We start from the raw sequence: 25,134 nt of genomic DNA on the forward strand, positions 1-25,134 counted from the left end.
GCTGAAGGAGCTGCACTGGCTACCAGTTGTTTTCTGGGCCAAATTCAAGGTTTTGACCTTTAAAACCCTATATGGTTCCGGCCCAGCCTATCTCAAGGAGCACCTCCAGTAACACCAGATAGGCCACTCAACAAGATCAGCCTCGGATGGCCTTCTCTCTGTCCCATCAGCCAGGACAGCTAGGGTGGTGAGGACGAGAGAGAGGGCCTTCTCTGTGGTGGCCCCCACTCTGTGGAACCCCCTCCCTAGGGAACTCCGCCATGCCACCTCTTTAATGAGCTTCTGCCATGCATTACAAACATGGTTGTTCAGGCAGGCATTTAGGGTGGGCTAGGGTAATTTTAGAAATGTGATGTTTTTAATGTCGAATTTTATTGTATAAACTGTTTTTATTACTGTACATCACCCAGAGTGGCTGGGCGATTAATAAAATAAATAAATAAATAAATAAATAAATATCCCTGTCCAGGAAAGGCCATAGCTGGTGGATCAGCCGAAGCTGGCCCCAAGTACTCCGAGCCATGGAGTCCACCTGGGGCTCCAGCGACAAGGATGGATCTAGGACTACTCCCAAGATACACACCTGCTCCTTCAGGGGGAGTGCAACCCCATCCAGGCTAGGTCACTTACCCAATTCCCGGATGCAGGAACCACAAATCCACAGAGCTTCCATCTTGTCAGGATTTAGGTTCAGTTTATTGGCCCTCATCCAGCCCATTACAGCCTCCAGGTACTGGTCCAGCACCTTCACTGCCTCAGCTGACTCCGACGACAAGGAGAAATAGAGCTGAGTATCATCAGCGTACTGGTGACACCCCACCCCCAAACTCCTAATGACCTCACCCAACGGCTTCAAATAGGTGTTAAACAGCCTGGGGGATAGAATAGAACCCTGTGGCACCCCACAGCTTAAAAGCCATGGGGTAGAACAGGAATCCCCCAGTACCACTCTCTGGAATCAGCCCTGCAGGTAGGAGCAGAACCACTGTAGCACAGTGCCCCCAACTCCCATCCTGCAGAGCTGATCCAGTAAGACACCATGATCAATGGTGTCAAGTCATTGAGAGATCCAGGAAGATCAACAGGGTAGCACTCCCCCTGTCTTTCACCCGGAGTAGGTCGTCAGTCAGAGCAACCAAGGCCGTTTCAGTGCCGTACCCTGGCCTGAAAGCAAACTGAAATGGGTCCAGATAATCAGTTTCCTCCAAGAACACCTGAAGCTGCCCAGCCACCACACACTTAAGCACCTTGCCCCGAAAGGGGATATTGGCAATGGGGCGATAGTTCTCACACACCTCTGGGTCCAGGGGGACCTCTTCAGGAGAGAGTGCACTACAGCCTCTTTCAAGGCAGCAGGAACCACCCCCTGACAGAGTGAAGCATTTACCACTCCCTGGACCCACCCAGCCAATCCACCCCTGCTAGATCGTATAAGCCAAGATGGGCAAGGGTCAAGCTTACATGTGGTGGACCAGACTGATTCAAGCGTCTTGTCCACATCATCAGGCTGCAACAACTGAAACTGATCCCACGAAACACAACCAGAGGGAACAATGGACACCTCCCCAGACTCTACAATAACTGTGGTGTCAAGTTCTGAGAGAATATGAGCGACTTTCTCCTTGAAGTGCCAAGCAAATTTATCACAGATGACTGTGGGAATACAAAAAGTTGGATTCAACTTCTTAACAGCATTTACTTGCTATTGGGGGTACAATGCTTAACTAATTCTGAGGGCAAGCTAATATTAGGACTAATATTTAACCCTAAAGTGAAAAATTACAAAATAGCAGCCAACTGAAACCTGTATGATTTGTAACCAGAACAGAGAAAGGTTTATGACTACAGAAATATGTGGTATCACCTTAGAACAACTCTTTAAAAATTCCAGTTATTTTTATATCTGTCTTTTATATGTTTTTATATTTCTATTGAAGGTATAGTAAGGGCAAAAAAATAGGATTCTATGACTATTTTACAGAAGTCAGTTTTATATCCCTGAAGTTCTGATGGATTCTAAACCAGTACAAGGAAAAACTGGTGGTAAATTATAGGTGCACAAATAATAGATACAGGCAAGGGAAACTACACTTCAAGGGAGAGCCTTTAAACTCCTGAATCTCAGCCACCTCTTAGCTGAACTTTTAAAAATTTGGCCATCTCACAATAAGGACACTCTGGGCACGACGATACAGCCTTTCTTATTTTATGATTAGATTGTTCAGGCTTATACCATTCTAGTATTCTTTTCTCAGAATTCCACATCAGCATAAACTGGAGCTTGAATGACACTGAATCCTTCTTCATGAAAGTGTGTAGCCAGTGCTTTCAGAAAGCACTAGATATTCTTCTCTTAAATTTTCAACTGCATAGTTGTTGACAATAAAACTCCACATCCTGTCATTCAATGTTGTTTCATACAGTCTTGACTGGAGGACTATTTTCTTAACCAAAGACAATGGGATGGATCTAGACTTAGTCATGCTTAGAGTAGACTCAGTGAAATCAATGGGACTAATGCTAGTCATGACTAACTTAAGTCCTATTGATAGAAATGACATTCTATTCCTGCAGTCTGTGGCTCCACTGTTGCCCAGAACAAAATATCTGAATTGCAATGATACAGGACAATTCAGAGATGCCTATGGGTAAAAACCACATCCTTATTTTGTTACTTCATTTGTTACTTATTTCCCAACATCATGACACTGTAGTAACTGCTCAGGTCACCTGTTTGTGATGCATCCAACAAAAAGATGATTAAGTACACTGTAGGAAACAGATAAATGCCTTGATAATACTTCCTGTCATTTAAATTAAGAAAGCATATTTATGAGGCAAGTTGATACTGCACATTTTCTCAATTCCTGCGAAATTCGGTTTTGCAGGCATGTTAGAAAATCTCAGTTTTTCAAATGTTGGTCTCTGTTCTATATATTTCAGGGCATTACCACATGTTGGCCTCATATACAAGCAGCTGTAATTTGAATTTTATGCAGATATGGTTTACATAAAGAGTATCGGGACATATGGGGGGGAAATCCAACAGATTCAAAACAATGGAAACATGTTGAAAATAACAATAATTTGTATTCGAGATGCCGACTGCTTGTATCACTAAAACATCTGCACAAAATTTTGTTCATTGGCTGAGAAATTTATCAAGGCATGTGACAAAACATTTGAAAGTTAAAAAACTGAATACAGAAAAATGTGGCCCATAGTGTTCAGCTAACACCTTTTCTCTAAAAAGAAAACAGAAAGCATCTGTTAATGAATCAGTGTAGTTCCAGCACAGGGTTCTTAGTGAAGCCAACATTCTCTGAGGCTATTCAACAGATTGTGATCTTGACAGTTTCCAAACTGAAAAAGCTAAATGATGTAGTCAGACCAGCCTGACCAGCCTATTTCTGGTGGTTTGAAGGATTCTCTAAAGTGAGCCTCAGCACCACACCAACCCACAGTTAAGATTCCTTAACCATGTTTGGTATCATGTTTTACAGTCAGGGCCAGAAATATTGGAACAAGGATAACTGTTTTGGCAGTTGGCCTCTGTACACCACCACATTGAAGTTGAAAGGAAACACACCCAGATGGGAGCGAAGTCAGGACTTTCAGCTGTAATTCAAGGGGTTTGACTAAAGTGGGGCACTAACCATTCAGGAAGGACAGCCAGTGGCATACACACACCACCATTGTTGGTGGCTCATAAGTAATGGAACAAATCAACGTCATTTCAAACTGAAGGATCGCCTTTAATACCTGGATGAAAATCCTTTGCACACAATGACTGCCTGAAGTCTGAAACCCATGGACATGACCCAATGCTGAGTTTCCTCCCTTGAGATGCTTTGCCAGGCCTTTTCTGCAGCGGCCTTGAGCTGCTGCTTGTTTGTGGGTCTTTCTGCCTTCAGTCTTGTCTTCAGTAAGTGAAAAGCATGTTCTATTGGGTTGAGATCAGGTGACTGACTTGGCCATTGAAGAACATCCCACTTCTTTGCCTGGAGAAACTCCTGCATAGCTTTTGCTGTATGTTTTGGGTCATTCTCCATCTGCAATATGAAGCGGCATCCTATCAGTTTGGCAGCATTCAGCTGAATCTGAGCAGAAAGTATAGGCCTATACACTTCAGAATTCATCCTGCTGCTTTTATCAGCCGTCAGGTCATCAATAAACACCAGTGACCCGGTTCCACTGGCAGCCATACATGCCCATGCCATCATACTGCCTCCACCACGTTTGACAGATGATGTGGTATGCTTTGGATCATGAGCTGTTCCTTTCCTTCTCCATACTTTTGTCTTCTCATCATTCTGGTACAAGTTAATCTTGGTTTCTTCAGTCCAAAGAATCTTATTCCAGAACTGGGCAGGCTTTTTTAGGTGTTTGCTGGCAAAGGCTAATCTGGCCTGTCTGTTCTTGAGCGTTACCAGAGGTTTGCACCTTGTTGTGAAGCCTCTGTATTTACATTCATAAAGCCATCTCTTGACTGTAGATGTTGACAATGACATGCCTACCTCCACAAGAGCGTTCTTGACCTGGCTAGATGTTGTGAGAGGGTTCCTCTTCACCATGAGCAGAATTCTGCGGTCATCCACTTTAGTTGTCTTCCGTGGTCTTCCAGGCCTTTTGCTGTTGCTGAGCTTGCCAATTAATTCCTTCTTTTTCAGGATGTTCCAAACTGTTGTGTTGGCCACTCCCACTGTTTTTGCTATCTCTCTGATGGGTTTATGTTGTTTCCTCAGCCTAATGATGGCCTCCTTCACTTGCATGGATACCTCTTTGGAGTTCCAGTGAACAGCTACCAAATACAAATGTAACACTCAGAACCACCTCCAGGCCTTTTGTCTGCTTGATTGGTCATGGGGTACCCAGGAAACAGGCCACACCTGGCCATGCAGCTGCTTGTCAGCCATTCGTTCCATTACTTATGAGCCACCAACGATGGGTGTGTGTGTATGCCACCAGCTGTCCTTCCTGCATGGTTAGTGCCTCACTTTAGTCAAACCCCTTGAATTACAGCTGAAAGTCCTGACTTCGCTCCCATCTGGGTGTGTTTCCTTTCCACTTCAATGTGGTGGTGTACACAGGCCAACTGCCAAAACAGTTATCCTTGTTCCAATATTTCTGGCCCTGACTGTATATATGCTGTTAAAGGGAGCAATCCTAACAGAGTATCTTCTTGTTTGCCACTGTCAGGCTCTAGAACCCCCTGCTGAGGGAAGTTAGGTTGGTCCTCTTTCTGTTGCTCTTCCACCAAGGCAAAGGTGTTTTTATTCAGGCAGGCCTTTGGCATAAAAGCTAGTCTTTTAAAAACATTTTAAAAATGTTCTTAACTGATTTTATTATTTTTCTTTTATATTGTTATGTCATATTTTAATGAAAACGGGGATTTTAATATATTATGTAATATGCAAGTATTGTAACTAAACTAAAATAAATAATAGTCTGTCGCTAACAGGGATTTTAATTTCTTGGTGCTGTTCATTTCTTCTGTTCTTGTGTTTTTGATTGTATTTTTATTTGTTTTTATGCTATGTTTAATTAAGATGTTGTTAATCTGGATTTTATTGATAGCTGCCTTGAGCACCATGTTTTGGGTGAAAAGGCAGGAGAGAAATTAATAAACAAACAGAAATTAAAACAGCTTTTAGTTCATCAGTGAACACAAGTACAGTACACAATTCTAAAATGGAGGATATTCCAAATCTACTGCTTCATGTCAGATATAGTTAGTCCCATTCACGACCCACATGCAGGAAATGTGTTTGCTCATGGTTTTTTTGTTTTTCTTTATAGCAATTCCCAGCACACAAGCATTTTTTACACATTTAAATGCAAAAAGCAATTTGTCAGCTTGTCTGATAGAGATGTAAACAAAAAAATAAAGACAAAGCTTTGACAAAACAACAAGGATGACTGTGCAGATCTGTTCCATGCTGCCCTGGGATCATAGCCATTACTGCAATATTCTATTCATTTTAGTGGAGCTTTCCTCGACTTAAGTGTGCCTAAGATCATTCCCACAACTTCAGCTTAACTCTGCAGTAACAAGCATCAGACTAATCACTGAACTTTGGCATGTAGATTGCTCTGCTGGATACAACTGGTACATGCAAAAGAATATTGTCTGGTATAAAATAGCCAGGGTTGGGTGCATAATGAACTTCCTAGATTGGGTATGTCCATGTATGTCCCAAACAGCTGGCCAGTGCATTTAAAATTCAGTGCTGATGACCTCTTTTAGTGATGGACTGAATTCAGGCCACCTTTCCCTTTCCAACTAATGATCAATACTGTCAAATTTAACAGAACCAGCAATCTGGTTGGTTGGTATGCAGGTATTTGTGGACTGGGGGTATGGTTAGTGCAGTATCATATTCCTAGTCCTTCAGTTACTTCTCATTAATGTAAAGTAAAACCAGAGGCCAGAAAGAACACTCAGCTCCAACTTTGTTGCCCTCAGGCTTCAGAAGCAAAGGGAAGCACACTCTGACTTCCGACATTAGTTGAAAGAACAAGGGCTGTAGAGTCAGTTGCAGATTCGCTCGTCAAGCCAAGACCAGCAGCAAGGAAAGATCAGTTTGGCCCCAATGGGATATACATACCTATTTTCAGCTTACCACTTTGCTCAGGAATTGTCAAACTGATCTGCCTTCTCACTCTACTGCTCTTCCCTTCCTTTCATTTCCCTTCCTGTCCTGTCTACTTTTTTAGTTTGTAAGCCTGAGGTCATGGCCTGTCTCATTTTTTAGTGATATGAGGCTCTTTGGAAACAATATTTGTCTGGAAAGCAGAATAATATAATTAAGTAAGTAAACAAACAAACCTGAGGGGGATGTTTAGAAACATAGGATTGGATCCAAGAAGTTGTGAGTGAAAGAAAAATAACCACTAGTACTATTCTGCAAATGCTTGCACACAAGTCCACAGAATAATATAATAGCCAGGCTGTATATGAATTCCCCTACTTCTGCAAGAACATATTTGGATTTAGTTTCATGTTACCCAAGGAACATCGTATTGTGAGGTGCCAAATAGCCCTTCCATGAGCAAAAAACACCTTTCATCTGTGGAAGTGCATCTTTGAATCCAATCCAATAAATAAGTTAAAATAAATATGAAACAATGTGATGTTCAAGTGAATTATATTAAAGAGCATATGAACAGGTGTAATCAGCAGAAAATTATGAGGAAGAGTTCAGGTATCTCAGCAATGCTTCTTATAATTTACAGCACAATCCTATACTGTGTGCTCAGAAGTAAGTCCCACTGTGTTCAACGTAGCTTACTCCCAGGTAAACAGGTATAAGATAGTAGCCTTAAATTCTCTATCACTCTTCATGAAGTGATGGCTTAATATTCTACCTCGTCTCCAATTGTTTAATGCTAGATTGCAACTGCTGCAAGCGTCTATCCGATGCGTCTTCTCTCTCCCGAGCAGCTAGCACCTCTTCTTCCTGGAAGCCACAGAAATAATTCAAACATTTTTATCAGAGTTTTGCTTGAATGTAAGAAAATACATGACTCATTAAAATAAAGTCCAATTAATTCCTTGAGTTTGAAACCAGACAAACAATGCAGTTTACCTTTCTGGTCATCTTGGCCCGAAGATCCTCAATGAGTCTGGTCATTTCATCAACCTTTCCAGCTGCTGTTCTCAAGTCCAATTTGGATTGTCTACATGCAAACACACGAACCACTCTTAACTAAATTATACTTAATCAACTGTAAAAGAAAAAGATTCTTAAACCTACTAATCACAACTGCATTTTCAAGCTTAACCTAATTTTGTTGTGAAAAGACAGGTCTGATCTTACTAAAAAAAGAACATTCAAGTTGGACCAATAATAAGGCACCTCTTTACCTATTTTGTATCTCTTTGGTCAACTTCCTGTGTTAATAAATGATAAGATTGCTGCTGAAACCACTTGCATGGCAGGGGCTTCATCTGGGTAACACAATGTCTATAAGCAGCTCACTGCACAAATCTCTACGACAGTACCATGACCCCCAGAACAGGAGATTTTCCACATGGTGAGTCGATACATGTAACACCAGTTAACATAAGTTGTTGATATGTGAAAACTTAAAAGATGTTTCAAGCCTTAACACAGTCAGGAACTTGGTTATACTTGTTTTTTCAGTCGTTCAGTCGTGTCTGACTCTTCGTGACCCCATGGACCATAGCACGCCAGGCCTTCCTGTCCTCCACTCTGTCCCGGAGTGTGCTCAAGTCCATATTCATTGCATCGGTGATGCTATCTAGCCATCTCATCCTCTGCCGTCCCCTTCTCCTTTTGCCTTCAGTCTTTCCCAGCATCAGGGTCTTTTCCAGTGGGTTTTCCCTTTGCATTAGGTGGCCAAAATATTTCAGCTTCAGCTTCAGTATCTGTCCTTCCAATGAGCACTCAGGGTTGATTTCCTTTAGGATTGACTGATTTGACCTCCTTGCAGTCCAGGGGACTCGTAAGAGTCTTCTCCAGCACCACAGTTCGAAAGCATCAATTCTTCGGCACTCAGCCTTCCTTATAGTCCAGCTCGCACAGCCATGCGTTACTGCTGGGAAAACCATAGCTTTGATTATACGGACCTTTGTTGGCAAGGTGATGTCTCTGCTTCTTACTATGCTGTCTAGGTTTGCCATAGCTTTCCTCCCAAGGAGAAAGCGTCCTTTAATTTCATGGCTACAGTCACTGTCTGTGGTGATCTTGGAGCCCAAGAAAATAAAATCTGTCACTGCTTCCATTTCTTCCCCTTCCATATGCCAGGAAGTGATGGGGCCAGATGCCATGATCTTAGTTTTTTCCATGTTGAGTTTCAAACCAGCTTTTGCACTCTCCACTTTCACCCTCAACAAGAGGCTCTTGAGATCCTCTTCGCTTTCTGCCATTAGGGTGGTATCATCTGCATATCGGAGGTTGCTGATAATTCTCCCGGCAATCTTAATTCTGACCTGTGATTCATCCAACCCGACGTTTCTCATGATGTACACTGCATATAAGTTAAATAAGCAGGGCGACAATATGCAGTCTTGTCGTACTCCTTTCCCAATTTTGAACCAATCGGTTGTTCCATGTCTGGTTCTTACTGTTGCTTCTTGACCCTCGTACAGGTTTCTCAGGAGACAGGTAAGGTGGTCTGGTACTCCCACCTCTTTAAGAATTTGCCACAGTTTGTTGTGATCCACACAATCAAAGGCTTTAGCGTAGTCAATGAAGCAGAAATAGACATTTTTCTGGAATTCTCTTGCTTTCTCCATGATCCAGCGAATGTTGGCGATTTGATCTCTAGTTCCTCTGCCTCTTTGAAACCCAGCTTGTACTTCCGGTAGTTCTCGGTTCGCATACTGCTGAAGCCTAGCTTGTAGGATTTTGAGCATCACCTTGCTGGCATGTGAAATGAGCGCAATTGTGCGGTAGTTTGAATACTCTTTGGCATTGCCCTTCTTTGGAATTGGAATGTAAACTGACCTTTTCCAGTCTTGTGGCCACTGTTGAGTGTTCCAGATTTGTTGGCATATTGAGTGCAGCACTTTAACAGTATCATCTTTTAGGATTTTAAATAGCTCGGCTGGAATACTGTCATCTCCGCTAGCTTTGTTGTTAGTAATGCTTCCTAAGGGCCACTTGACTTCACACTCTAGGATGTCCGGCTCCAGTTCAGTGACCGCACTATCATGGCTATCAGGGACATTCAGATCTTTCCTGTATAGTTCTTCTGTGTATTCTTTCGACCTCTTCTTAATCTCATCTGCTTCTGTTAGGTCCCTGTCTTCTTTGTCCTTTATCATGCCTGTCTTTGCACAAAACGTTCCCTTGAGAGCTCCGATTTTCTTGAAGAGATCTCTAGTCTTTCCCATTCTGTTGTTTTCCTCGATTTCTTTGAATTGTTCATTTAAGAAGGTCTTCTTGTCTCTCCTTGCTATTCTCTGGAAATCTGCATTCAGTTGGATATATCTTCCCCTTTCTCCCTTGCTGTTCACTTCCCTTCTTTCCTCAGCGACTTGGAAAGCCTCATCAGACAGCCACTTTGCTTTCTTGCATTTCTTTTTCTTTGGGATGGATTGAGTTGCTGCCTCCTGAACAATGTTACAGACCTCCGTCCATAGTTCCTCAGGCACTCTGTCTATCAGGTCTAATCCCTGAAATCTATTCCTCACCTCCACTGTATATTCATAAGGGATATGATTTAGGTCATACCTGAATGGTTTAGTGGTTTTCCCTACATTCTTCAATTTAACCCGAATTTTTGCAACAAGAAGCTCATGATCTGAGCCACAGTCAGCTCCAGGTCTTGTTTTTACTGACTGTATAGAGCTTCTCCATCTTTGGCTGCAAAGGACATAAATCACTCTGATTTCAATATTGACCATCTGGTGATGTCCATGTGTAGAGTCGCCTCTTGTGCTGTTGGAAAAGAGTGTTTGCTATGATCAGTGTGTTCTCTTGGCAAAACTCTATTAGCCTTTGTCCTGCTTCATTTTGTACACCAAGGCCATGCATGCCTGTTATCCCGGTGATTTGACTTCCTACTTTAGCATTCCAAACCCCTATGATGAAGAGGACATCTTTTTTTGGTATTAGTTTTAGAAGGTGTTGTAGGTCTTCATAGAACCTATCAACCTCAGCTTCTTCGGCCTCAGTGGTTGGGGCATAGACTTGAATTACTGTGATGTTGAATGGTTTGCCTTGGATTTGTACTGAGATCATTCTATCATTTTTGAGATTGTACCCCAGTACTGCTTTTCCCACCCTTTTGTTGACTATGAGTGCTACGCCATTTCTCTAAGGGATTCTTGCCCACAGTCGTAGATATGATGGTCACCTGAATTAAATTTGCCCATGCCTGTCCATTTTAGTTCGCTGATTCCCAAGATGTCGATGTTCAGTCTTGCCATCTCATGTTTGACCACCTCCAGCTTACCTTGATTCATTGATCTGACATTCCAGGTTCCTAAACAATATTGTTCTTTACAGCATCGGATTTTCTTTTCACCACCAGACACATCCACAGCTGAGTGTCCTTTCGGCTTTGGCCCAGCTGCTTCACTCTTTCTGGCTCTACTTGGAAATTCCCTCTGCTCTTCCCCAGTGGTATATTGGACACCTTCCGAGCTGAGGGGCTCATCTTCCGGCATCATCTCTTTTAGCCTTGTGATACGTTCCATGGGGTTTTCTTGGCAAGAATACTGGAGTGGGTTGCCATTTCCTTCTCCAGTGGACCACATTTTGTCAGAACTCTCTGCCATGACCTGTCCGTCTTGGGTGGCCCTGCACGGCATAGCTTATGGCTTCACTGAGTTACGCAAGCCCCTTCGCCACAACAAGGCAGTGATCCATGAAGGGGTTGGTTATACTAGCCTTCTCCAACCAGGTACCCCCCAGATGTTTTGGACTTCAACTCTCATGAGCCCCAGCCAGTGTGGCCAATGGTCAGGAATACTGAGAGTTGTCATTCAAAACACCGGGAGGGCACCAGATTGGGAAGGCTAGCTGATAGGTTTACATCTTCACATGTAGCTAAGAACGTTCAGTTGATGATATCTAATAAGCCTCTAAGTTTCTGTGCTTAGTTCCGTTGCACATAGGACCATTACACTAAAATATTTATTCACTCTCATTCACTGCTACAGAAGGATAAACCCCTAAGGCTGTAGCAATCAATTATTTATGCAAGGATTCTTTTTCTGAATGAGACAGGAAAATACTGTAATTGCACTTTCAACTTCCACTATAATTTTAGAATGTACCTAAACCCAACTATAATACAGAAGTGATAAGAAAATATAACATTTTTACGAAGGAGGCTTTTAACTATTCTGTCTATTTTATATAATTTTAAGAAAATTAATGTCTATTTGAACCTCTGATACATGCAAAGCAAAATAAAATTTTAAAAAGCATAATCCAATTAAAAATTAGAGTGTTGAGCAAAGTTTACAATTTTTACATATATTATTTTAGACATACTTTCATATTGAAATTTTACTTGGGATAAATAAGTGTGGGCACTTGATAATTTGCCTTACCGGGGAAGGAATAGGTTGGGCTGCACACACACAATGAAAGACTTTCACATACAAATATATATGCCACGTTCAGACATGTAACAACCCATGGTTAATAAATCGTGGGTTGTTTTGATGATGAACGGGAGTGAGCATGCATGCTGGTTCCTGCTTGCCCACCTGCTCCTGCTGCGATCAACAGCCCAGGGATGTTTTGTCCCTGGGTTGTTTGGGGACAAACAATCCAGAGTTTGAACCCAGAGTTATGGGTTCGGACATCACAGAAGCAACCCAGGGATGAAGGATGAATAGCTAAGTGTAAACTAGGACACATGCTCACTCCCACTTATGTTTTTTAACCATGGGTTGTTACAATGTGCAAACTGGTTCATAATGTATACACACACATTCATGCACATATGTATTACACAGAAATACATGCACAGTTGTTGAAGGGGATTGGGTAGAAGAAGGGAAACTCTTTTTGCACTTACCCTCCACCTACATAATATGTACATGCACATACACATATTTTAACATTCTTCTGCTTAAAAGGTGGTTTTCAAATTGGATGAAGAGACTTGGGGAATGAAAATCAAAAACATTAAAGAAACCTAGTCTATACGCACTACAAACATCACTGCCCATCTTTCATCAGGTTTCTATTTTAATTCTGGTAATCCAAGAGAAAGGAAATGTATGTTAATTCATTTTACCATGTTCTGTATTTATTTCATGTTGTAAAGTATATTTTCTTGCAATTAGGCAAATGTTAGAATATTAAAAAATTAATATTTTCCCTGGAAGATTCCCATACCTCTGCGAGATAGTTATGTAAGATAAATGTGCAAAGTATATTCATTGGTTTTTTACTTCATCCAAACAAGTCGTGACTGACTTAGGTATTATGTAGCTCTGTATTCATATGGTCCAAGAACTCATTAAAAATATAAAGTAATGCCTCAGATAATTTCCTTACAACTGACACCTCATTTACCTCCTTATGTTTTCTAACTATACCTTCCCCACCTCTTTTTTATCCATTATTTTACTAAATGAGATTGAGGGGAAACTAGACATGATGTGGGAGATCTGTAAAACTTAAAAAGCTGTGTGTGTATGTGTGTGTGTGTGTGTGTGTAATACTCCCACCCAAATTTAGAGAGCCCCTCACAGTTGTTACCTTCCCTATGGGAACCATACCTATGATATCCTTTGTAGGGCAAATAGCAGCTGGGGGTGGGGGGCTCATTTTAATTGAGAAAACAGAGCAGAGAGTAAAGAATTAAACCCAACCTACTCCCACACTGCAGCCATGATCCAATTAGAACACCCTTCCTCCATGGCTTCTTTTAATTTTAAAAAATAAGAAGCTGGAAGTCTTTTTCAAGAGTCATCAGTGCTGCCTCTAGTTTGGCCCTAAAGACACATCTATAAGGCAATGAAAAATAAAATGCTCATGTTACAATCATGAAGCTTATCTGGTACATACTATTTAAAAATGTATGAGTGACAGATATTTAATATAAAAATAGTTGCATATAAGGAAATAATGTAGATTAGTTTATCTATGTTATTTTATCAGTCCTTAGGTTTGGAAATCATCTTCTTTAAAACCTGTTCTGAATATTTCACAAAGTGCAATGCAACATAGGACTTCCAACTTGGTTTTGAGAAAGAAATCTGATGTTTTGAAACCATAACATGGTTGAATCATAAAGATAGCTGAATCATTTGTAGAACGTTGTCCTTTCCTTTGGCAGAATGATAAGCAACAAAACCCCCATAATAAATCACCCAAACTTGTTTCATGCATCTTAATAGAGAGTATACAACTGAAGATGTTTAAGACTATGAACTCTGGATTTCATCCAACATCAGATACGACAGGCACAAAGTTGTTAGACCATGTTTGGAAGAACTATGTTAAGATGTTCAAACAGTTCTGTTTTGTTCTCTTTGTCCCTTCTGCTGCACTATTTTGGGGGGCAGTTAGCAGATCTACACATTAACAAGTTAAGAAAACGCTTGATACTGTTTAAATTCTCAACAATGGCTTCATTGGTACTTGAAGAATGACATGGCATATTCTAAAGATTGGTTCTGATTTATAAGCTATTCTGAATACACTATCTTTAGCAGGGGCATCCAGAGCCTCCTCTGTTATTCACTTGCTGATACCCATGGACGTAACGTGCTTGGGGTAGTCACCATACAATACTCCCATGAACCCTGCCTATCATGGTTGGGAAGGTTTCCTAGAGGAATGGGGTGGTGGATTGCTGAATAAACTAATTATCAATATCTCAGAGGAAAAGACTGGTGCCATCCACTTTAAGAACAAGCAATTGTAAAGCCATTACTGATGAAAAAACACCACCTTCCCTCAGTTCCTTGTGCTGTAAAATTATACACCCAAGTCTAGTCTTCCTTTTTTCTTTAAGTGAAGGTGTTTGATCATGCAGTGGATTATCAGCTCTAAGGACTTCTGGATGAAATGGATTATCTCGATCTATTTCAATATGGCTTAAGAATCTAAAACATTGCTCAACCATCACAGGTCAACCATAGTGGAACTAACTCAGAGGCCAATATCCAATGCAACATGAACACTAACGTAAAGTACATTGTACTAGCATAAGGGACCTCTAGCACAACACCAATAGCATTAGCTGGTGTGACTGGTTTTCCAGAGAATCCTGTAGCACCAGACATTGCTATTGGTGTTGCAGTAAAGGTCCTGAATGCTAGCACCATGTAATTTACATTAGTGCTTGTATCACACTGGATACTGCCCAGAATAATCACACCAAATCAACAAACAACCATTAGCTTGTATCTGAAGGTGCTTGTGTGTGAGTGGAAATCATTCTCACTCATGAAAGGTGGTGCCCAGATTTTCACCAATTCCTCATACAGTGAAAATCAGGGCATCACTTTTTATGAGTGAGAATGATGTGCAGCCCCAAAAAGGGTTGGGGGAACCTCTGGTGCAATATGGACTGTGACATGGAGGTTGCAATGGGTGGAGATCAATGAAATTTGGGTGGCACCTTGCACAAGCACTTCCCACTCATGAAAAAATATCTTTGGATATAAACTGTTGCCACTTGCAGTCTAATGTTACTGTGATGTATACTTGGGTTTAATGAACAAGGCAGAGAATTACTAGAGCTCACAAAATAGAAGTAGGTTTTAGAAGTCTCATTTATACCTCTGTTGCTTGCGTAGTTGTTCCAGTTCTACGTTCTGTTCCATTACAGTCTTCAGAAATACCTGATTAGTCTACAAGAGAAAACCCTTTAAATACATTTCACAATATACTGAAGACCTCAAAATCAAGAGATTTGGTGTCAAAACTTATAGTCAGGGCCAGAAATATTGGAACAAGGATAACTGTTTTGGCAGTTGGCCTTTGTACACCACCACACTGAAGTTGAAAGGAAACACACCCAGATGGGAGCGAAGTCAGGACTTTCAGCTGTAATTCAAGGGGTTTGACAAAAGTGGGGTACTAACCATTCAGGAAGGACAGCCAGTGGCATACACCCCCCCCCCCCCATCGTTGGTGGCTTATAAGTAATGGAACAAACCAACATCATTTCAAACTGAAGGATCGCCTTTAATACCTGGATGAAAATCCTTTGCAGTCAATGACGGTCAGAAATCTGGAACTCATGGATATGACCAAATGCCGAGTTTCCTCCCTCAAGATGCTTTGCCAGGCCTTTACTGCAGCTGCCTTCAGCTGCTGCTTGTTTATGGGTCTTTCTGCCTTCAGTCTTGTCTTCAGTAAGTGAAAAGCATGCTCTATTGGGTTGAGATCAGGTGACTGACTTGGCCATTGAAGAACATCCCACTTCTTTGCCTGGAGAAACTCCTGGGTAGCTTTTGCTGTATGTTTTGGGTCATTATCCATCTGCAATATAAAGCGGCGCCCTATCAGTTTGGCAGCATTCGGCTGAATCTGAGCAGAAAGTATAGCCCTATTGTCAGGAGGCGCCCTAGCGGCCTCTTTCAGTAGACTCCAATAGCCAACTCAAGACACAGATGAAAGGATTCTTTTCAAGGCTTTAATCCTTTTACAACTTAATGACTCTTTCAGATGCTAATCACCAGTGACTAAGCAAGGAACAGCAGAGTGGCCTATGCACCGAGTAGGCAGTTGATCCCCGTTTGAAGGACAGTCACTTGAAGACCCTGAACTTATGGGCTAGGGAGAGATCCTCCCTCTTTCCCTTGCGTCCATGGGAGGCGGATGTTGCTTGCGCGCCAAACGGGCACTACGCCTCCTTTCCGCGCCCTCCATCGCTTATCACTCTTTGCGTCTGCGTCGAGCATCTAGCAAGCCCCGTTCCCGCACTTTCTCACTGCTAGGATCGCTATCTATCTCAGGAATGCCGGCAAGAGGAATCTCTGCCAGCTGCTGTGTCTGTGAGAGATGAGCTGGCTCCTCTCCCACGGGGTGCTGATCCTCCTCAGAATCAGAACTGCTCTGGGGTTCTATCGGCTCAGTTTCCACCCTGACACCTATACACTTCAGAATTCATCCTGCTGCTTTTATCAGCAGTCAGGTCATCAACAAACACCAGTGACCCGGTTCCATTGGTGGCCATACATGCCCATGCCATCACACTGCCTCCACCATGTTTGACAGATGATGTGGTATGCTTTGGATCATGAGCTGTTCCTTTCCTTCTCCATACTTTTCTCTTCCCATCATTCTGGTACAAGGTAATCTTGGTTTCATCGGTCCAAAGAATCTTATTCCAGAACTGGGCAGGCTTTTTTAGGTGTTTGCTGGCAAAGGCTAGTCTGGACTTTCTGTTCTTGAGCGTTACCAGTGGTTTGCACCTTGTTGTGAAGCCTCTGTATTTACATTCATAAAGCCGTCTCTTGACTGTAGATGTTGGCAATGACATGCCTACCTCCTCAAGAGCGTTCTTGATCTGGCTAGATGTTGTGAAAGGGTTCCCCTTCACCATGAGCAGAATTCTGCGGTCATCTACTTTAGTTGTCTTCCGTGGTCTTCCAGGCCTTTTGCTGTTGCTGAGCTTGCCAATTAATTCCTTCTTTTTCAGGATGTTCCAAACTGTTGTGTTGGCCACTCCCACTGTTTTTGCTATCTCTGATGGGTTTATGTTGTTTCCTCAGCCTAATGATGGCGTCCTTCACTCGCATGGATACCTCTTTGGACCTCAGGTTGGGAGTTCCAGTGAACAGCTACCAAATGCAAATGTAACATTCAGAACCACCTCCAGGCCTTTTGTCTGCTTGATTGGTCATGGGGTACCCAGGAAACAGGCCACACCTGGCCATGCAGCTGCTTGTCAGCCATTCGTTCCATTACTTATGAGCCACCAACGACGGGGGTATGTGTATGCCACTGGCTGTACTTCCTGAATGGGTAGTGCCCCACTTTTGTCAAACCCCTTGAATTACAGCTGCAAGTCCTGACTTGGCTCCCATCTGGGTGTGTTTCCTTTCAACTTCAATGTGGTGGTGTACAGAGGCCAACTGCCAAAACAGTTATCCTTGTTCCAATATTTCTGGCCCTGACTGTATTTCAGATGTCACTTTTTAAAGTCATGGGATTCAGATTTAGGCATATGCAAGTGGGCTGGTGGAAGCAGACCTTCCCACCCCCTCCTCCCCATAGCAGCCCATCGAGCTTCCTCAAAATGGTACAAGGGGGCCAGGGGAATTGACTCAATGGTGTGAGCTGTGGTGTGAGGAGGGGGAAGGGGGGATTGTTGAAAATTGGGCAGAGGCACCTTCTGCAAGCAGAGCCCTCCTGTCGATGGAAGGTAGATCCTGGATGCAACCCATGGGTATGCACATGAATTCTACTTTTCAAAAAGCCTGCTCTTTCCTTACTGTTTACTATGTCACTGAAATGCATATATGTCTCAGAATGAAATCGAACTAATAAATGACGGTGAAACTGAAGGTGCCCAACAACCTTAGCGAAAGAGAGTTGAACTCTGTTGAGACAGATGAGTGGTTGTCAGCATATCCTGCACAGTTCTTTGGGTTGCTGAATTTAATTAGTGACATGATTCGCACATCATGGCAGCAATTCCTGGGTGATTGTTTAACTCAGGAATTACAGGGACAAGCAGAGCGTTGAGCTCAGCGCTCATCTTTCCACTTTTAATTATTGGGTTGTTTCATAATCCCCTTTCATAATATATGAACCCAGAAACTCTGGGTTGTTTATGGGTTAAACGACTCAGAGTTAACCCAACAACAAACCATGGGTAATTGTTGGGTTAATTCTGGGTTGTTTAACCCATAAAACCCCCAGAATTCTGGGTTCATAAATCACTCAGCAATAGGGCGTTCCTGGGTTGTTAATCAAAAGCAGAAACTATGAGCGTATGGCTCGCACAAACTGCCCATCCCCACAATGTTTGGGTTAAAAAACCCAGGAACTGCCACTGTGACATGCAAACAAGTCAGTATTTTTCTTCTTAAATGTAAATAATGTAAGGGAAATATATGTTTCCCCTACATTACAAGTATTCTTACAAGTATTCCAATAAAAAAATCTGCATTATAACATTCAAATCACATTGTGTGCTTTAATTTTTCCCTCAAATGTTTCAGGTCAAATATTTGTGGTGTATTGGGACAAAAAATTAACATGGGGTATTTTTTCCCTTTGTTGTTTACTAAATACAAGTAAAATAAATATGTTAAATGAAATCTCTCTAGGGCATCAGAACATATTCCTATGCAAATGACCCTATGCAAATTAACCTGATTTGCACTGGAAACTTCTTGGAACAAATGGAAACTTTTCCTATGCAAATGACCCTATGCAAATTTACTGAATGTGCATTGGGAAATTTTCAATTCAAAATTTTCCAGAAAACCCACATCTCTGCTCCTAACCTCACCATACATTTCATTACACAGAAAGGGGGAATCAGGAGTCACGCAGGGAGGGAAAACCAGTACTATGAGTAATTAAAGATAACTAGGCAATAAAAGTAGGTAAAATATTGTTCCATAGACAGAGGCTTATTTCTTCATGTAGTAGCAGATTTATTTATAATACTTTTATACCACTTAATATATCAAAATACACTGATACACATAGCATTGCAGAAAAAAAATAAAGATAAGAAATAATTAAAAACCTTTAGGGAGCAATCTTATGTCCCCTAGACAAGGCCTGGGGGGACATAGGATTGTTCGGTTTCCTGGCTCCGAGCTCATAGACAGGACTCCGAGCTGGGAGCTAGGAAACTGTGCTCCCCTCCTGCTCCCTCTTGTAGCCGGCTCGGAGAGAACCACGCCAACTACCTCCCCCCACTTGCAAAACAGAGTGCAGAGATGGGGAAAAGGTAGCATTCCTGGGAGTAGGGAGAGGAGGACACCAGGGCAGCTGTGTTACACTGTTTCCCATGGCAGCCCCGGCCTCCTCCCCCTGCCCCTCGGGGCTGCTGCTAGACCAGTGAAATTGCCCATCTAGTAGAAATACAGGGCAGGCTGAAGTACAGAGGCAAAGATTGCCTCCGTGCTGCTCCCACACTATGTAGGATTCCCGTCAGCCTCCGAGTTCAGAGGCTGACGGGAATCGCAATGGAATTGCACGCTTAAAAACATTACAACATCATAATGATAAAATAGGGTGGTAACAGGTCAGGGAAACCCTGTGTAAATAGGTGTGTTTTCAAGAGGCATTTTAAATTTCTGCCACTATTTCTGCCTCTCAGACCACACATGGGAGAGTGTTCCAAAGGGTGGGTGCAACCACAGAAGAGGAGTGCTTATGTACTGCTACCTGGCAACATTCCGTTCAGCACACAATGACCAGTAAGGCCTCCTCAGAAGATCTTAGGGGTAGATTGGGTATATATAAGGCAAGATGGTCAGCGCGGGTCCTGGTTGTTTTAAACCAGAGAGCCTTCCAAACTCCACAGTGCCAAAGAGGGTGGTTAGGAGTGATTGTGTCGATGGTCCACTGTGCCTTGCCATTCCATAGCACGCCAAGGGCCTCAACAGAATTGTCGGCTCTGGCTACTGAAAAATCCCCCAGCATTCAGAAACCGCTCAGATTCCATAAAACTCTGGGGGTGGACCATCTTAATGGGCCCCCACCGCTGCAGAGCGGAACTGACACAGTGAGACCAAACTTGACAAGGAAGTAGTCTCACCATGACAATAGGGTGATTTCCACCACCATCCATCCATCCATCCATCCATCCCAGACCACCGTTCTCATGCCTGAAGCAAAGGCCAAATCAAGATTATGCCCTCCCCTATATGTCAGACCAACGACAAACTGTGACAATCCCATGGTTGTCATGGAGGGCATGAAGTCTCAAATTAGTCCTGTTAAGGCAGCCTCAGCATGGATGTTGAAGTCATCCAGGAATGAAGACATACAATTCTCCAGAACATCCAAGACTGCCTCAGCCAACTTGCTCAGGGAGACCATTGGGCAACAAGGTGGGTGATACACCAACGGCATCCCCAATCTGTCTCTTTGGCACAACACAAGGTACAGGCCCTCTTAGCCAGTTCCAAGGTGGAGGGGATTCCTGGCGAGTACAATGGAGTCTCTGTGGCTCACGGCAGACACACTCTCCCTAACTCTTCAGCCCTGCCTGGGGCTGCCAAGAGTCGCCAGATGGACAAGCTAGGTCAGGTCTATACCATCCAGCTCATCCACCCTAGTCTCAGTAATGCATGCCAGGTCAGTTCCCTCTTCCAAGAGGAAATAACTGATGACTGAGGTCTTATTACAGACCAACCTGGTGTTCACCTACAGTACAACCAGCTTAGAGGATACAGTAGCCAGGCCACCAGGAAAATGCAAGATAGGGGAAGGATCTATGAGGGGATGGCACATAGCAATCTAGCTATTCCTCCACTCTGATGAGATCTTTTCCCCATCATACTGGATTACCCCTTACCTGTGACCACTATTATAAGGGCACTCTCCTTTATTTCTGTCTCCCTCCCAGCCAGACACAGCCTGACTTGCAGACTCTGACACACTAGCTGGCAAGTGCAAGTCTGCTCTGTGTGGAGCTATAACACAAGCAGTATTAAATCAGAAGACTATAAATTGCAAATAAATAACTGTATTTTATAGACTATTGCGAGGACCAGTTGTTGTTCTCTATCCAACAAATCAATTAAAGTGGGTGAAAATGAAGTAAAAGATATTATATAGCAGTTAAAAAATATGGTACAGTTTATAATTTATGCATATAAAAAATTGACACTCCTATATAGAAAGTGCCTGGAATCTGTTTTGGAAACGTCTGCAATTGCTTTATATTTTTCCTCTTTTATGAGGTAGGCTAGAACAGTTTCAATATATTATTATAATGTTGTGTTTCACTTACTGACTCTGTTTTTTCATTGGCTAAATGCAGTTGTTTTGTTAGTTGCTGAAAGCTTGTCAATTGATCCTAAAAAGAAGATGCAGAGCATGCAATTACAATCTACAGGATTTATCATCAACATAAAAATAAATGCTCAAGTTTAATGTTTTAAACATTTCAATACTATTATTATATTGTATACATTACCACTGGCTCTTGTCCAGAATTCTCTTTGAGTCAGCCAGATATTTCAAATGAAACACAAACAGCATAAAGCTATAATGGCATGTTCCAGCCACTAATGAGCGGTGTGGGTGTGTGCACACACACATATATATGAGAGGTAAAGACATGCACAAACTACCCAGAGTAGATGGCTGAACGTACTACATTTCTGCAACCAGATGTGTGGTACTTGCTCCAGAACCAGTAGTTCTTGGAGTATTTTTTTAGATATAGAAAACTGAAGTCAGTTAGGGAGCAATCCTATGGCTGCTAGACAGTGGCTAGACGGCCATAGGATATGCTGTTTTCCAGGAACCGACCTCGGAGGCCACGCTCCAAGGTCGGTTCCCAGAGAACCGACCTCCCCCCACTTCCGTGCTACCTCGGAGGCAGTGTGGAACAGCCCCATCCTCCGTGCTTGCAAGAGGAGCACGGAGCGGCCGGAAAAGGGCGTGGCTGGGGGCATTCTGGGGGGGGGAGAACGTAACTGCCTGTACGACACATCCAATGTGTTGCACAGAAGCCTCCCTCCCTGCTGCTGCAATCAGCTGTCTAGCCAAAAAAGCAGGGCAGGAGAAGCATGGAGGGAAAAATCCCTTCTGTACTTCTCCTTCCCTTTTTTGGATAAGCAGCCACCTGCGAGTTCGGAGGCGGATGCCTATCTAGATGTGATTGCTCCCTTAACAGCAGGTAATCCTGCAAACAACCTCTCAACATCCAGATGGACTTCAAAATCAAGAGCTTTGAAAGCATGACAAGTGTCTCTTTTCTGATATGCCTTATGGCTTTTATACCTTTAGAACATTCACTATTATATTCTGAAGACAATCTTTGCAGTCTCAAGGGAATGGGAAGGAGGGTTTTTTTTTTGGGGGGGGGTTACACAAAGATCAGAATGAACTGAATTACTTTTTGTTTTTGCCCTTCCACAATATGAATTTGTGCTTCTGTCATATGTTCCTGGTATATCTGCTGAAGTCGCTCCAATTCCTGCGATACCGTCTGCCAAAGCTCTAGTACATGTTCCTTTTCCTACAAAAAATACAAATAAAAACAAAGATAGTATACAAGAGAGAAACTTCCTTTCTGTTTTGCATTGACGAATCAGAAGACTGAAAACCAAGAGGATTTCTTTTTTGCAAAACCATTCTATGTTATGGAAATAGTATAATACTACTTACCTTCCAAAGTGATGCTGCTTTATTCATTATTTACACATTTTCTGTATGTTATATATTGAAGCAGCAGGAATATACTCTTTATGAGAAAATCATAATTTTGTTTATACCGATATGCATATATCAACTGCAACCTAATATCTTAATGAACATTAATACTTTGTTTCCCTTTCCTGCCACCAAGATTGGGATTCAAAGTTTATTGTCCCAGTTGTGAAAATGAAATCGTTATTACATGTACGTTCTATTGAACTCAGGGTTCATAGGTCTAACATCAGGGTGAAAGCCCTGAAATTAAAAGCAAGCTTAAAAATCCAAACAAAAACATTAATTTGAATGGTACACACCTTCAGCAAAAAGGACCTTTTGGAAGATAGATGCTTTATGTATTTATAATACATTTATATATATTAAAATCCCTAAGCAGTTTACATTAAAATACAACATAATATAGAAAAAAGTTACAAATAATAAATAATTTAAAATAATTAAGAATATTTAGGGTTCAATCCTATGTATGTTTAAGACAGAAATATGTCCTACAACTCCCAGCATCCCCCAACCAGCCATTAAAATCTCTAAGTAGGTCACATTAAAATACAACATAACATAGAAACAAGATAAAAATAATAAATTAAAAACATTAAGGACAATTAAAAACATTATAACATCATAACAATAAAATAGAGTGGTAACAGAGTCCCACACAGATAAAGGAAAGGCTGTATGGATAGGTGTATTTTCAAGAGGCATTTAAAACTTGCCACCATTTCTGCCGTCTTTAAACCTTGTTGAGCCTATCATACAACAGAATCAAACAACCAAGTCAGGATGAATGTTTGAATCCACTCACTTTATTTGCTAGCTGTAACTGTCCTTGAAGATTTCTTATTAGATTTTCATCCATCATCATACCATCCCCTGAAGTAGAGCCAGATGGCAGAGCATCCAACTGCTTTTCAATAGCCTCTTTCAATTCTTCATGCAGTCTGTATTACAAGTACGTGGACAATCAATTACTTTTAAAATAGTAATTGTATCTCATTTTTGTTAGAAATGGATCATCCATTTGAAATTCAAACCTTCGCAAGTTTAGAACAATGTCTTAAATTATTCTGGAAATCAGAAGCACACTAGAGATTTCCTGCATTAAATACACAAAAGAAAGGAAATCACATCTATTGCTTTAGAAGTATATATATCATGGAAGGTATCTGTGGATCCCTTATGACCATGACCCTGTCACAGTACAGAAGTGATCCATGTAAACACTTGGAACTTTCTGTAGAACTTAGTAGCTTCTTGCTGCGCAGCTAAGAAATAGACAAGCTGAGAACATGGGGCCACTGCTAGGGAAACGTCTTCACAGAGGACCAAGTTAGCACATGGATATCTTCCATATGATATTTAGAAATATGTCCTATAGCCATAGAAGAAACAGCAACATTGGCTTCTTGTGGAAAATAGCAGAAGGAACTCAATTGGTTGGATCCAGTGTTCTTCCACTGGTAGTAGCATCCCCTGAGTGGAGTTCTGCTGAGAAAATACCCACTGACAGAAAAAAAGAGAGAGACACTGACTGGGTTCGCATGATCATGGAGAAAAATAAGCCATAGTTCATTCTAGGATTTCAGGATGGTTTGTAAACCACCCCAGACACCCACCCTTGCCAGGTTCAGATGTCAGGACTTGCAGCAGGCATGCCTGAGGACGAAAAATAAGCTACTGTGGCCTATTTTCCCTCTGTGATCGTGCGAACCCGCCCAGAGAAATTTTCAACAATTTCACCCTCCCTTTGCAGCCCTCAGTACCATGTCACCTCCCCCACTGTTCTGGAGGTTCCCAACTGCCCTCCAGAGCAGATATTCATATGTTATAGGGGGGTGCAGCAGCAGGATGTGATATCAATTAAAGTCACCTCCCCCAGTCTACCAACAAGATTCCTCCACTGGATCAGAAACCTTCTATGGAAGCAACGCTTACATCCACAGAAGGCAAATTCTTGGATCCAAACCAAGATTGTTAGGAAATGTAATACTATCTTTACTGCACTTCAGGAAGGAAGACCCTTTACTCTTCCCTTGCCACTTCTGGCCTTTCCTCAAACAATTCCGGGCTCTGCTGTGGGCTCAAAGATAGGGACATGCATAGATTGTGCTGTAAGAGTATGAATAAAGAATTCATATTTTATCTGGACCTAGAGATGCTTCAAAAACACAGCTCCACATCAACCTGTGCTCACCTAGATCTATCTAATCCCTTATACACATAAATGATTTTAAGTTAAAGTTAAAGCTACTGTTAAACACACAAATGTTTATTCCTATGTAACTGGACATCTGAATTCTGATGAAAAATGATCTCATAGCCCTTTTTT

The 25,134-nt window shown here is 42.0% G+C and overlaps 2 protein-coding genes across 14 annotated transcripts in view; one reads left to right on the top strand and one right to left on the bottom strand.

The window, feature by feature from the left end:
• The window catches only part of SCLT1 (sodium channel and clathrin linker 1), a 105,061-nt gene that overhangs the window by 61,299 nt on the left and 18,628 nt on the right, over nt 1-25,134 (bottom strand). For all 13 annotated transcript variants that reach the window (XR_014792066.1, XR_014792067.1, XM_084856030.1 and 10 more), the window contains exons 7-12: nt 23,611-23,746; nt 22,489-22,611; nt 21,376-21,441; nt 15,225-15,295; nt 7,590-7,680; nt 7,369-7,460 (exon numbers count right to left, since the gene is read on the bottom strand). Coding sequence is in view for 11 of the 13 variants with exons in the window: in XM_084856030.1 (XP_084712156.1) it covers nt 7,369-7,460; nt 7,590-7,680; nt 15,225-15,295; nt 21,376-21,441; nt 22,489-22,611; nt 23,611-23,746 (579 nt within the window). In the remaining 2 variants the exon portion in view is untranslated. The remainder of the gene's footprint in view (nt 1-7,368; nt 7,461-7,589; nt 7,681-15,224; nt 15,296-21,375; nt 21,442-22,488; nt 22,612-23,610; nt 23,747-25,134) is intronic.
• The window catches only part of LOC146343887 (UPF0462 protein C4orf33-like), a 110,611-nt gene that overhangs the window by 27,112 nt on the left and 58,365 nt on the right, over nt 1-25,134 (top strand). The window lies entirely within an intron of this gene.

Source organism: Heloderma suspectum, chromosome 5 (genome assembly GCF_057233095.1).
Source record: "Heloderma suspectum isolate Gila_16-S chromosome 5, 16-S_ref, whole genome shotgun sequence".
NCBI lineage: Eukaryota > Metazoa > Chordata > Lepidosauria > Squamata > Helodermatidae > Heloderma > Heloderma suspectum.